This window comes from Leucoraja erinacea, chromosome 15 (assembly GCF_028641065.1).
Source record: "Leucoraja erinacea ecotype New England chromosome 15, Leri_hhj_1, whole genome shotgun sequence".
NCBI classification, from domain to species: Eukaryota; Metazoa; Chordata; class Chondrichthyes; order Rajiformes; family Rajidae; genus Leucoraja; species Leucoraja erinaceus.
In genome coordinates, this window is record NC_073391.1 from 6,565,661 (window position 1) to 6,578,480 (window position 12,820).

General features: G+C 40.3%; 1 protein-coding gene across 1 annotated transcript in view; it reads right to left on the reverse strand.

Annotated features, from left to right (window-relative positions):
- The window catches only part of LOC129703922 (kinase non-catalytic C-lobe domain-containing protein 1), a 191,076-nt gene that overhangs the window by 61,286 nt on the left and 116,970 nt on the right, over positions 1–12,820 (reverse strand). The window contains 1 exon segment of the mRNA XM_055646635.1: positions 7,375–7,522. Within this exon segment, the coding sequence (XP_055502610.1) occupies positions 7,375–7,522 (148 nt within the window).

Below are 12,820 nucleotides of genomic sequence, written 5' to 3' on the forward strand. Positions count from 1 at the left end.
ACTAACCTACACACATGAGGACCAATTTATACACATACCAAGCCAATTAACCTACAAACCTGTACGTCTTTGGAGTGTGGGTGGAAGCCGAAGATCTCGGACAAAATCCACGCGGTCACGGGGAGGACCTACAAAATCTGTACAGACAAGCACGCGTAGTCAGAATCAAACCCGGGTCTCCAGCGCTGCGCCTCTGTGACCGCCAGTGGTGAACAATGCATTTGTTCACTGTGCCATTTTGTTCTTTATTAATAATATTCTTCAGCTAGATATCCTAGATTCATTGTTATCCACTAATAGCACTTTTCCCTTATTCTCTAATTTGTACTTTCTCTTATGTCCTCGTTTTATATCTGAAACTGTGCCTGGATTGTGTAGTGCAACATATTTCCCAAAATACATTGTCTATTCTTTACATGCGCATTAACTTTGAGGTGAAATGTATATTAATTTTGTTTGAAAAATACATAAAATTTCAGATGTCTAAAAGGCAATAGTATAATTGGCTTGAATAACAAGAGCACCACTTAAGTTGGCACCTGTTCTCGCTGATGTCCTAGCATCATGTGAAATAAGTTATTGATTTATTACCTTTTGTTTTGCAACACTGCCAAAGGTGCATTTCACATCATTATCTCCTCTTACAACATTCTTTCACAGAATAGTTTGTTTAAAGGCTGATGTAAAGGAAATTGTCACAGCCGTTGCATTAAAGACGGGTACAGAATGGACCAGGCCTTCGACCCATCAAGTCTACATTAATGTCAACATTAAAGGAGGTGTTGATGGTTGGCTGATGTTATCACAGCAACTAAAAGGATGAGGGGATGTTGGCTCTATTCTCCCAATTTTTACATCCTAAACAAATTTTACATCTTACATCCTCAGAAGGTCCTGAGTACTTGGAGCAGAATTAGGTCATTCGGCCCAACAAGTCTACTCTGCCATTCAATCACGACTGATCTATCTCTCCCTCCTAACACCATTCTCCTGCTTTCGCCCCATAACCCTTGACACCCATCCTAATCAAGTGGCACAGGACCTCACTGCTGAGGTTAGATCTGGCAAAGTGGCTTTGGAAGCTCTCTATAATGTTTTTCCCTTGCATGTCCATGGTGAGTGTGGACTGAAATCTACATAATCTGGCCACACAGACTTTAAAATGACAGGACTTTATTTGCCTTGTTGCGCTTCCATGAAAGTTTTGCACCTAATTACAAAGGTCATCTTCCTATCCATCACGACGTGCATCAATAGCTTTGGTCCATGTTGCAACAATCAGCCCAAATTAAGCTGAAATGCTTCCCTTAATTGAACAAATGCAACATTAACAAATTGAACATTAAATAAAAACGCAAAATGCTGGAAACATTCAGAAATTCAGGCAGCACCTGCGGCAAGAGAAACAGTGATGTTTCATGAGATTTAAAAGATCATTTTGATGCAGGTTAATGATCTGAAACGTATATTTAGGTTCTCTATCCACAGATGCTGCTTGGCATTCTACTACAAGTGGCATTGTAATGCTGTGTAGAACTGCAGGTACTGGTTTAAATCGAAGGCAGACACAAAATGCTGGAGTAACTCGGCGGGACAGGCAGCATCTCTGGAGAGAAGGAATGGGTGATGTTTCGGGTTGAGATCCTTCTGACACTGAAGAAGGGTCTCGCCCGAAACATCAAGCATTCCTTCTCTGCAGAGATGCTGCCTGTCCTGCTGAGTTACTCCAGCATTTTGTGTCTACCTGGCTTTGTAATACTAATGTTGCTTTCTTCTTAAATCTACCTAAATCTATATCAATTGGTGCACTTGCACTCTGTTTCTCATTACAATTATCTAAGCTGGGTTGCCTTGGACACATTAATGTTCTCATAGCAACTAAACTGAATTCAAATATGCTTGCATACACTATGGATGTTAATTAATGAATTATCCAACGGAAACTGTAAATAGCCCACAGAATACAGTTTTATAGGCGTATCAAAATTAACCTTAAAATAAACTTTCAGGCACATGTATCAACTTGCTTATCTACCTGACTTTACATCAAACAAACTGACTTATGAAGCACCATTATTGTAATTAAATGACAGGGTGCTCACAAAGGCAAAAACAAAGCCTAGAAATGAAAAGTAATTAAGAGGTGAGGCCAAAATCGAATCTAGTTCCAAGACAGGGAGAGTTTAATTCCAAGAGAGAAATCAATGATTCAAAGTGCAGTGTGGACATAAGTACAAGAAATGGTAATTATGCACTGCTCAAAGTATGTATGACTTTACCTTAAAAAGACACAAAATGCTGGACTCACTTTGTAGGAAGGAATTGCAGGTGCTGGTTTAAACCGAAGATAGACACAAAAAGCTGGAGTGACTCAATGGGTCAGACAGCATCTCTGGAGAAAAGGAAAAGGTGACGTTTCAGGTCGAGACCCTTCGTCAGAAGTTTCTTCATCTGAAGAAGTTGTGCTCTGCACTTCAACTCCCATTCCCTTTCCGAATCCGACCTTTCTGTCCTGGGCCTCCTCCATGGTCAGAGTGAGCACCACCGGAAATTGGAGGAGCAGCACCTCATATTCCACGAGCAGTTTGCACCCTAGCGACATAAAACATTGAATTCTCCAATTTCCAGTAGCCCTTGCTGTCTCCTCCCCTTCCCAGCTCTCCCTCAGCCCTCAGGCTCCTCCTCTTCCTTTCTCCTTTCTTCTCTTTGCCCCCCCCCACCCCACCCTACATCAGTCTGAAGAAGGGTTTCGGCCTGATACATTGCCTATTTCCTTCACTCCATAGATTCTGCTGCACCCGCTGAGTTTCTCCAGCACTTTTGTCTACCTCACCTTTATATGTTCTCCAGAGATGCTGCTTGACCCAATGAGGTACTCCAGCACTGTTTTGTTTTGTTTTTGTAAATCAGTATCTGCAGTTCCTTGTCTCTCAATGACATTACCTTACTATTCTGTATCTCCCAGGCCTCATCATCGAATTTGGTCAGAGTAAAAAGGTAAAACGAATATGCTGAACTGACCAAAAATTGAATGCACATTCATTTTATGCGTTATTTATAATTGTTAAACTCATAAATTCAATCATTCTAGTCAATCATTCAAGTTTATCTTGGCATCATGTTCGGCACAAACATTGTGGGCCAAAGGGCCTGTTCCTGTGCTGTACTGTTCTATGTTCTAATATAGGTTAGTTTAAGTTTAAACATACGGAGTGGAAACTGACCTTTTGGCCCAACATGTCTGTGCTGACCAGCGATCCCCGTACACTATCAACAATTTGCAATTTTTACTGAAGACAGTTAACCCACAAACTTGCATGTCTTTGGAGTGTTGGAGGAAACCAGAACACGCAAGGAAAACCATAGTCAGGATCGAACCCGGGTCTCTAGCGCTGTAAGGCAGCAATTCTACCGCTGCGCCACCTTGGCACCCTAATCATATCGAAACAAAATAGTTTTGGGGTCACCCTGCAATAGGGAGGATGTTGCAAAGCTGGAAAGGGTGCAGAGAAGATAAAAGGATGTTGCCAAGACTTGAGGGCCTGAGCTATAGGGAGAGGATGGGCAGGCTAGGACTTTATTCCTTGGAGCACGAGGCTGAGGGATGATTTTATAGGTAGACACTATTTGCTGGAGTAAGTCAGCAGGACAGGCAGCATCTCTGCAGAGAAGGACTGGGTGATGTTTCGGGTCGAAACCAGTCTTCAGACTGATTTTATTGAGGTATATAAGATCACAAGGCGAATAAAAAGGGTGAATGCAGAGTCTCTTACCCAGAGTAGGGGAATCAAGAACCAGAGGACATAGGTTTAACGTGAGAGGGGATAAATTTAATGGGAAGATGAGGGGCAACATTTTCACAGTGAGGGTCATGTCACATGAAATGAGATGCCAGAGGAAATAGTTGAGGCAGGTACTCTAACAACATTTAAAAGACATTTGGACAGGTTCATGGAGAGAAAATGTTGAGAGGGACATGAATCCATTGCAGGGAGATTAAACTACTGTAAATGAGGCATCTTAGTTGGGATGGGCAGGTTGGCCCAAAAGGCTGGTTTCCGTGCTGTATGATTGTTATTATATTACATTATGCCTCTACCATTGGGCAAGTGTTAACTAAATCAACTTACATCTACAAAATACCTTTCATAACTAGGTCAAATTACAATGCTTATTGATCAAATAAAAATGTGTGGTCACTGTTAAAATATGGAAATTGGATAGAATAATGTACAAGCTGTAATACTAGAATTCCTTTTGATAAGGTAAATAGTTATACATAGCAAGATTTTGAAGATATAGATATTTATACGCCACTGATAACATCAATAATAATCAAGATAGACACAAAATGTTGGAGTAACTCAGTGGGACAAGCAGCATCTCTGGACAGAAGGAATTTGAGGAAGGACATTCTTGCTATTGTGGGAGTGCAGCGTAGGTTCACTATGTTAATTCCCGGCATGGCGGGACTGTCATATGATGAACGAATGGAGTGACTGGGCTTGTATTCACTGGAATTTAGAAGGATGGGAGGGGATCTTATAGAAACATATACAATTATTAAGGGATTGGACATTCTAGATGCAGGAAACATGTTACTGATGTTGGGGGAGTCTAGAACCAGGGGCCACAGTTTAAGAATAAGTGGTAGGCCATTTAGAACTGAGATGAGGAAAAACTTTTTCACACAGAGAGTTGTGAATTTGTGGAATTCTCTGCCTCAGAAGGCAGTGGAGGGCAATTCACTGGATGCATTCAAGAGAGTTAGATAGAGCTCTTGGGGCTAGTGGAATCAAGGTGTATGGGGAGAAGGCAGGAACGGGGTATTGATTATGGATGATCAGCCATGGTCACATTGAATGGCGGTGCTGTCTCGAAGGACCGAATGGCCTACTCCTGCACCTATTGTCTATGTAGCTATGAGTGGGAGACGTTTTGTTTGTTCCTTCAGCATTTACTCCAGTTACTCATGCATTTTGGGTCTATCTTCAATGTAAACCCGCATCTGCAATTCCTTCCTACACATCAATAATAATAATAATTTCTCTGCAATATTCCACCATTATATCTCAGGTTATAATGTAACTGTGTATACTGTAGGAAGATTTAATGACATATATTTTACTATTTGCAGAGAAACAACAAAAATGGTTGAGAGCATTATTAAATAAGCTATTACAAAATCACGATTCTTCAATTTGCCCGTAAAATGCCTTCAACCTATTCTATGCATTGTACACAGCACTGACTGGTAGTTAATATTGTGAGTTGAAGCCACTTCATAGAGCTTTATTTATCATTAAATAAATGACACATTTAAATCATGTAAATAAAAGTAACAATCATATTAGTGTTACAATTCAAAAGTGTAACAATTTTTAATGAAAGTTAATATAAAAAAATACTGTGATGCCACATTAATTTTAATTCAATGGCATAAAAATTTAGTGACTGGTGGAGGGAAGATGCATCCCCAATTAGAGGAAAGCATTGGTGATCATGGATGTCATTGGTGGCCATGGTCTTACAAGTGTACCTATAGAAATTGCATTTATTTAGTTTAGTTCAGAGATACAGAGCGGAAACCAGGCCCTTCAGCCCACCAAGCCCACACCAACCAGCGATCCCCGCACATTAACACTATCATACACACATTAGGGACAATTTACAATTATACCACGCCAATTAACCTGCATGCCTGTAAGTCTTTGGAGTGTGGGAGGAAACCGAAGATCTCTGTGAAAACCCACTTGGTCACAGGGAGAACGTACAAACCTCATACAGGCAAGCACCAATAGTCGGGATTGATGCTGGGTCTCTGGCACTATAAGGCAGCAACTCTACCGCTGAGCCACCGTGCCACCCATTTGAATCTTATAAATTTCCCAGATCCAAATGTAGTAAGCTTGCTTTAAATCTTTCTTTGTTGTTTGGGGCTGGAACATATAATTTAAGGTTCACCTGTTGAGCCAAATGCAGACTTGGTTTTGCTGAGTGTGGCATGCAATGAGAATGGATACTTTAGGGTAAACACAAACTGCAACAGGGCAACAGAGGTTGTGCAACTAATTGACATTTACAAAGAGACCAAACCCTTCAGACACAAACACTGCATGCATGTTCAACGTGGCGGGTAGTGCCACAAAAATGGCCATTTCCTGTCACTTATATATAGTGTGTCTAGGTGCACATTTACCATCTCATTAAGAAAACAGCTAATCAGGTTTCTATGCTCACAGGTTCATAAAGGATGTCTAACCTTCTGGACGTCGATAACATGACACAGAGTCTATGCCAAGTTTCCAGTGGAAATAGTTCTAATGGGAATTTATGAGATAAATGTGAACATTACATGCAAAGATCTTTGATGAAATATGGGCAATAATTTTGCACATGCTGAGAGTTTTCTACGCTGTAAGTTTCTGAGATTTTGTCCTTGGGCAAGCACATTTGGGATTAATTGTGACTTTGTGATACAGTTGTACAAGTAATTGGTGAGATCACACTTGGATTACTATGTGCAACTTTGGTTGACCAGCTATAGAAAATATATCTTTACTTTGGAAAGGGTGCAGAAAAGATTCACCAGGATGTTGCTTGGAATATGCTGGCTCAACATCGGGAGAGGCAGTGCCAGATGGGAATTTTTCCTTTGCAGTGTAGGAGGCTAAGGATTGACCTTATTGAAGTCTTTAGGGATATGGATGAAGTGCATGCTCACAGTCATTTTCACCCAGAGTGGAGGATTCTAAAATTAGAGCATAGGCTTCAGTTGAGAGGAATGAGATTGAAGAGGGACCTCAGGGCCAACTCAAAGGATAGTCCATATCTGAAATGAGCTGCCAACAGGATTTGTCGGAGCAGAAACAAAGATCAATTTCAAAAGATATTTGGCAGATATATGAGTAGGATTCAGTAGGATATGGGCCAAATTCAGGGACATGGGGCAAGTTCAAAATGTCAGTTTGATCGCCATGGACAAGTTGAACTAAGGTCTACTTCCATGCTGTATAAGTTTTATGACTCTCTATAACTCTGGTGAAGACAGATCTGGTCGTGATGGGCATTACTGGTGAAAGGAATGGAAATGGGCCACATTTACCATCAAGGTCAAGTTTGATCTTGATTCCTAAATGGTGGGGCTAAAGTTGTCCCTCCAGGAGACTGAAGGGAAGCCAATATCATAATATGTTTGCACAACCAAACTGCTTCTGATGCGACTTTACTATGAAAATCTCAATTGCCAGATTATTTTGCTGAGTTTGTCTAAAAACATATCTGCTGGGATCATGCTCCATGGATTGTTTGGGCCAATTACTTAGCGTACAGTTTATTTAAAAAATAAAATAATAGACGTAAATTAATACTTACAATGTTGCAGAATACGGAGGGCTTCCATTAACAACCTCGTAAAGCCGTTCCAGTAGGCTGTCATCCCAGTAGAGGTCATAAAACTTCTCCGATATAGCACTACTGAATGTACTGAACTCAAGACTTTTCAAGGATAAGATGTACTCACCTTATAAAAAATCAAAAGTCGAAAGTCAGGTGTAATATTGTTTCATTTAGCCAGAAAACATTAATATTGTTGCTTGCTAACCAGTTCAGAATAAAGCTTTTGTTGCATAAGACCTGAATGAAGCTACTGTAACTTCATCAAACTTGAGATTTATTTTCCAGTGATTCCAAATGCACATTGTGACGTATAAGACAGATTTAGATTTTTCAAATACGACATCTTTTACTATACAAAATAACATCTTGCAAACAAGAACAGCACTTCTCATTTATTTTTATATTAGAATTTTGTTTTGTATTGAAAACAAAAGCAGACTATTATTATTTTAGTAAAACAACATTGAATAAAGCGACAGGATAAAAGACACACACAGGAAAAGATTTACAACTTTGCTGCCCGGACGGTAATCTGGTGGAGGGGATATCAAAGAGGGGAAAGCAAATGGCATGTTGGCCTTCACAGCGAGAGGATTTGAGTTTAGGAGCAAGGAGGTTCTACTGCAGTTGTACAGGGCCCTGGTGAGACCGCACCTGGAGTATTATGTGCAGTTTTGGTCTCCTAATTTAAGGAAGGACATTGAGGGAGTGCAGCGTAGGTTCACCAGGTTAATTTGTGGGATGGCGGGACTGACATATGATGAGAGAATGTATCGACTGGGCTTATATTCACTTGAATTTAGAAGGAGAGGAATTTACCGAAACATATAAAATTCTTAAGGGATTGGACAGGCTAGATGCAGGAAAAATGTTCCCCATGTTGGGGGAGTTCAGAACCAGTGGTCACAGTTTAAGAATAAGGGGTAGGCCGTTTAGGACAGAGATGAGGAAAAATCTTTTCACCCAGAGAGTTGTGAATATGTGAAATTCTCTGCCACAAAGGGCAGTGGAGGCCAATTCGCTGGATGTATTCAAGAGAGAGTTTAATACAGCTCTTAGGGCTAATGGAATCAAGGAATATGGGGAGAAAGCAGGATCGGGGGTACTGATTTAGGATAATCAGCAAATGGTCATTTTGAGTGACGGTGCTGGCTCGAAGGGCCGAATGCCTACTCCTGCACCTATTTTCTGTTTCTATATTTCTATGTTTCTAATAGAAAATAGATTTGTCAATGACAGCCCCACCAAAATACTGCCCAGACAGAGAACATGATGTAACCTGCAGCACCATAGTCAATGGCAGAAAGCAATAGCAAGGAAACGTCTAAGAAGGATAGCACGTGCATTAGAAGTTGTGAGGAGAAAAAATATGGTGTTCAGATATGATGCTTGTAAAATGTGATAACTGCCAGAAATGAACTAAACAGCATTTGTAGAATGAAATCGGAGAACTTTTAACACGTGGCATATCCCACTTCTATAGATTGACAAGCCATGCTTTAGAGAAAGCAATTGCATGTACTTCAAAGTCACTGAAATGAAGAATGAATTAAATCCTGTTGTAAATAGCACTACAGTTTACAGAGCGTGTATATAAACAAACATATTTCGACACTTCAGGATAACTTTATTTGCACAAATTCACCATTTTCTATTTGATCTGTGATAATTCTTAATGAAAGAAAGCAATCAAATGTTAACAACAATCATTGGATTGGTTTGTGCTGGCCCAGTTCAGTTTAGTTTAGTTTAGTTTATTGTCACGTGTACCGAGATACAGTGAAAAGCTCTTGTCGTGTGCTATCCAGTTCCTCTCACCCAAAATCGCTGTGAATGGTGTGAATCTGATCCCACTTGCCCACCCTTCATATGTTTGGATGTGGCAAGCCCATCTTGCTCATTCTCCACATTCAGAGGATAGCTAGCAGGGTTGAACAGTGACAGGGCCTCCGACTATACAATAAGGAGGCACAGTCCCTGAAAAGACCCAGGCAGCATTTTACAGCCAGCAAAGTCATGGGCGAGGCTTTGCCAGTTGTAAAAGATACAAAGAAACATAATAGTCATTAAATGTCTGACATCAAGACATTTAAATACAATTAAAACTAGAATAAACTTAAAATTATCAAAATGAACTAAGATGCATAGAAACTTTATAAATTAGAAATATTCAATTGCAACAAATTAATTAAAAAATATTTGACTAAATCTCACTTTGCCTTCTAAACTTTTGTCCTATCAATCCCATTTTAAAACAAAGAGGTTACAAAGAAATCCTGCCCTTTACCTAATCTGGTTTGCAGTATATGAAATGACCCCTCAGCATAATGAGCCCTGTCACTGGGGTCCACCAGAGAAAGTGCAAGGCCAGCTTAAATTTCAAGATGTAATTGGTTATGGTTATAATTGAAACGAGCACCAATAATCAACATTATCTTAACAATTGGATTCTCATTTAGGTGGTCGAAGAGATTTAACTCATCTTTTTCAAACAAGCACATTGGTAGCAAATCCCATTGAACACCAAACGCCCAGGGACGTTTATGCTTGCTAGAATGTTATGGATAAACTGAACATATTGTACATACAATAGTGAAGCATAGCACAGCAATAGGCCCTTTGGCCCACAATGTCTGAGCCAAACATGTAACTACTGCATGTACAGTGAATTTTGTAATTTTAGCTTCGTAGCTCTACTGGGATGATGTGCAGTGGCAGTCTTTAGCAATGCTTGCCTGGACATCCCTTTTACATAATGTACCTTGTGTATCTGGTCTACAGGTGCAGTTTGTCATTCAGGTAAAGCAGGTCTTTATTATTGCTTAGCAGCTATCTTCAAAGAAACTCAAGGGAGATCTAGCTGAGCACCAGAGGGACCGTCACTGGATACCAATGGAAGGCAGATGTACTTAAGATGAAGCGTAAGATCATGGTGTGGCTCTTCCTTGGGAGTCCACGACTCTACAACTTAATTGCCACCCACTGCCACTGCATCTCCTGCTCCAAAGCCCAATAAACCAATACCTGTGACTGATATATCTTGCAGTAACTACCACAAACCCCACCCCAATGTTCTAATATCCCTTACCATTGGCCTTTGAAGTATTAGAATTACATCGACATGACAGGTTTGAGGGATAGGGACCGAATGCTGGCAGGTGGGACTAGTGTAGCTGGGTCACGTTGGCCGGTGTGGGTAAGTTGGGGTGAATGGCCTGTTTCCAAACTGTTTCACTCTATGACTCTAATTAGCAGTACTGAATAAGAGGTGTAATTTGCCAACATGCTAATACTAGTAAAGAATTAAAGGAACATTCACCAGTATAAGAATGATGCTGGGATGTATCTCAAAAGGTGGTGAGTGGGAAACAGAAGAGATGCTCTTACAGAACTTGAGTTTGGGTGAGGAGGCCCTTTTGCTTCTGCAGCTCATAATAAGTACACACAATATCTTTTCCCTTAATTATAGATCAATCCATTCTCAGTTGGAGACTGACAGCTGACTGCCCTTCTGACACGCTTCACTACTTGTTTGCGCTTGTCTGGTAATTAATTTGCATACTATTTCTGTAGCAATACCATCATTAACATGTGACTTCACTATATGAAATGGACCACTCCATCACTCCTGCGCCACAGGTTTTAAATGACAGTGGGTGAGAATTCAGCACAAACCATCCAATCCATCAACCCTTTCCCCAAACTCTGCAAAAGGTTACAAATAGACAGGAGAGGTTAAAGTTGGATTTGAAATTAGCATTGTGAAAAGATTATGAGGAAGGGTTAGGTGGCAGGAGGATAACAAATAGACGATTTGTGGCAGTTTTGTGGCAGCATCTCAAAGTTTGGTCAGAAAGTTTAAATTAACAGAGATCATTTATGTGTAGAAAGGAACGGTCGATGCTGGTTTTCATCAAAGATAGACACCAAATACTGGAGTAACTCAACAGGACAGGCAGCATCTCTGGATGCCTCCTGTCCCGCTGAGTTACTCCAACATTTTGTGTCTAACTTTGGTGTAAACCAGCATCTGCAGTTTCTTCCTATAGATAATAATTAGAGTTGGTAAATGGAGATTAACAGAGCAAATGGAATTTAATCTGGCAAATGGAAATGTGTTTGTCATTTATTCATTCACAGGATTTAGGTGTCTCTGGTGAGGTCACCATCTGCTGCCCATTCCCAATGTCCCCTGCTGGGAGTAAGCCTCTTTGCAGTGGAGCAAGAGTCATATAAAATGATAGGGCACTGAGAAATGTGGAGCTACAAAGGGACCTATGAATGCATTGATTTCCACCAAGATTACCACATTACAGGAAGCATGCAACCACACATTTGAGGTCCTCGATGAAATTAGCTTGGATATTGCCAAGGTTGGAGAATTTTGTTACAAGCAGAGATTGTCTAGAGTGTAGCTGATCCCTTCGGATATAAGGAGAGGTTTGTTTTAGGGAACAGCGGAAAACAGGGGAAGAACATAAGAACATATTTTCTTTGTGTGAATAGCCAGGGGATTAACACTGAAGGTAATTGAGAGGAATGGGGGACATCTTTTTGGTGAGGGTGGTTGAGGACAGGTGGTGGTGCTTGAACCCTCTATTATACGTAAAAAATACCAAAACATGGGAAGAGCTATAACCTACAAGGCAACAGACCCAGAAAGGAATAAGGATGAATAGTACTTTTATGGTCACCATGTAATGATGGGTCAACATGACCTTCCAGGGAGGTTTACAGGATAGCGGTGAGACTATATCCAGAGTACAGTGTATAGATTTGGTGCCCATGTTTAAGGAAGGTTATATTTGCACTAGAGGCAGTACAGAGAAGGTTCACTAGTCAATTCCTGGAATGAAGTGGTTGATATATGAAGAAAGGGCAGGCATGTTAGGCCTATATAAGAGATTACAAGAGTGAGAAGTGATCTTATTGAAGTAAACAAGATTCTGAGGGTAAAAGCTGAGAAGATGTCTGCTCTAATGAGGGTATCTGAAACTTGAGACCATAGTTGCAGATTAAGTTTAGTTTATTGTCACGTGTATCAATGTACAGTGAAAAGCTTTTGTTGCATGCTAAGAGATCACCCATTTAAAATGGAGATGAGAAAGGATCTCTTCTCCAATAACCATATTCCAGGGTGTCAAGGGAATTGGGAGAAAGCGTGGTATATTGTTGGTGATGACAAGGCTGGATCTGTCATGATCTTATCCAATGGAAAGCAGCCGAGAGAGCTGATGAACCTGTTCCTCCTTCTGCTGCTTACGTTCTTGAATTCTAAATCTTAAATAACAAGTGTTTTAGATGTTAAATTAAATTAAACACATCAAAAGTGCTTGGTTCAATGGAAGCTCATAATTAAAATGTTAGATAATTTTTGTTCTTGGTAGAATTATCAGTAAAATAATTGAAGTGTGTTAAATTA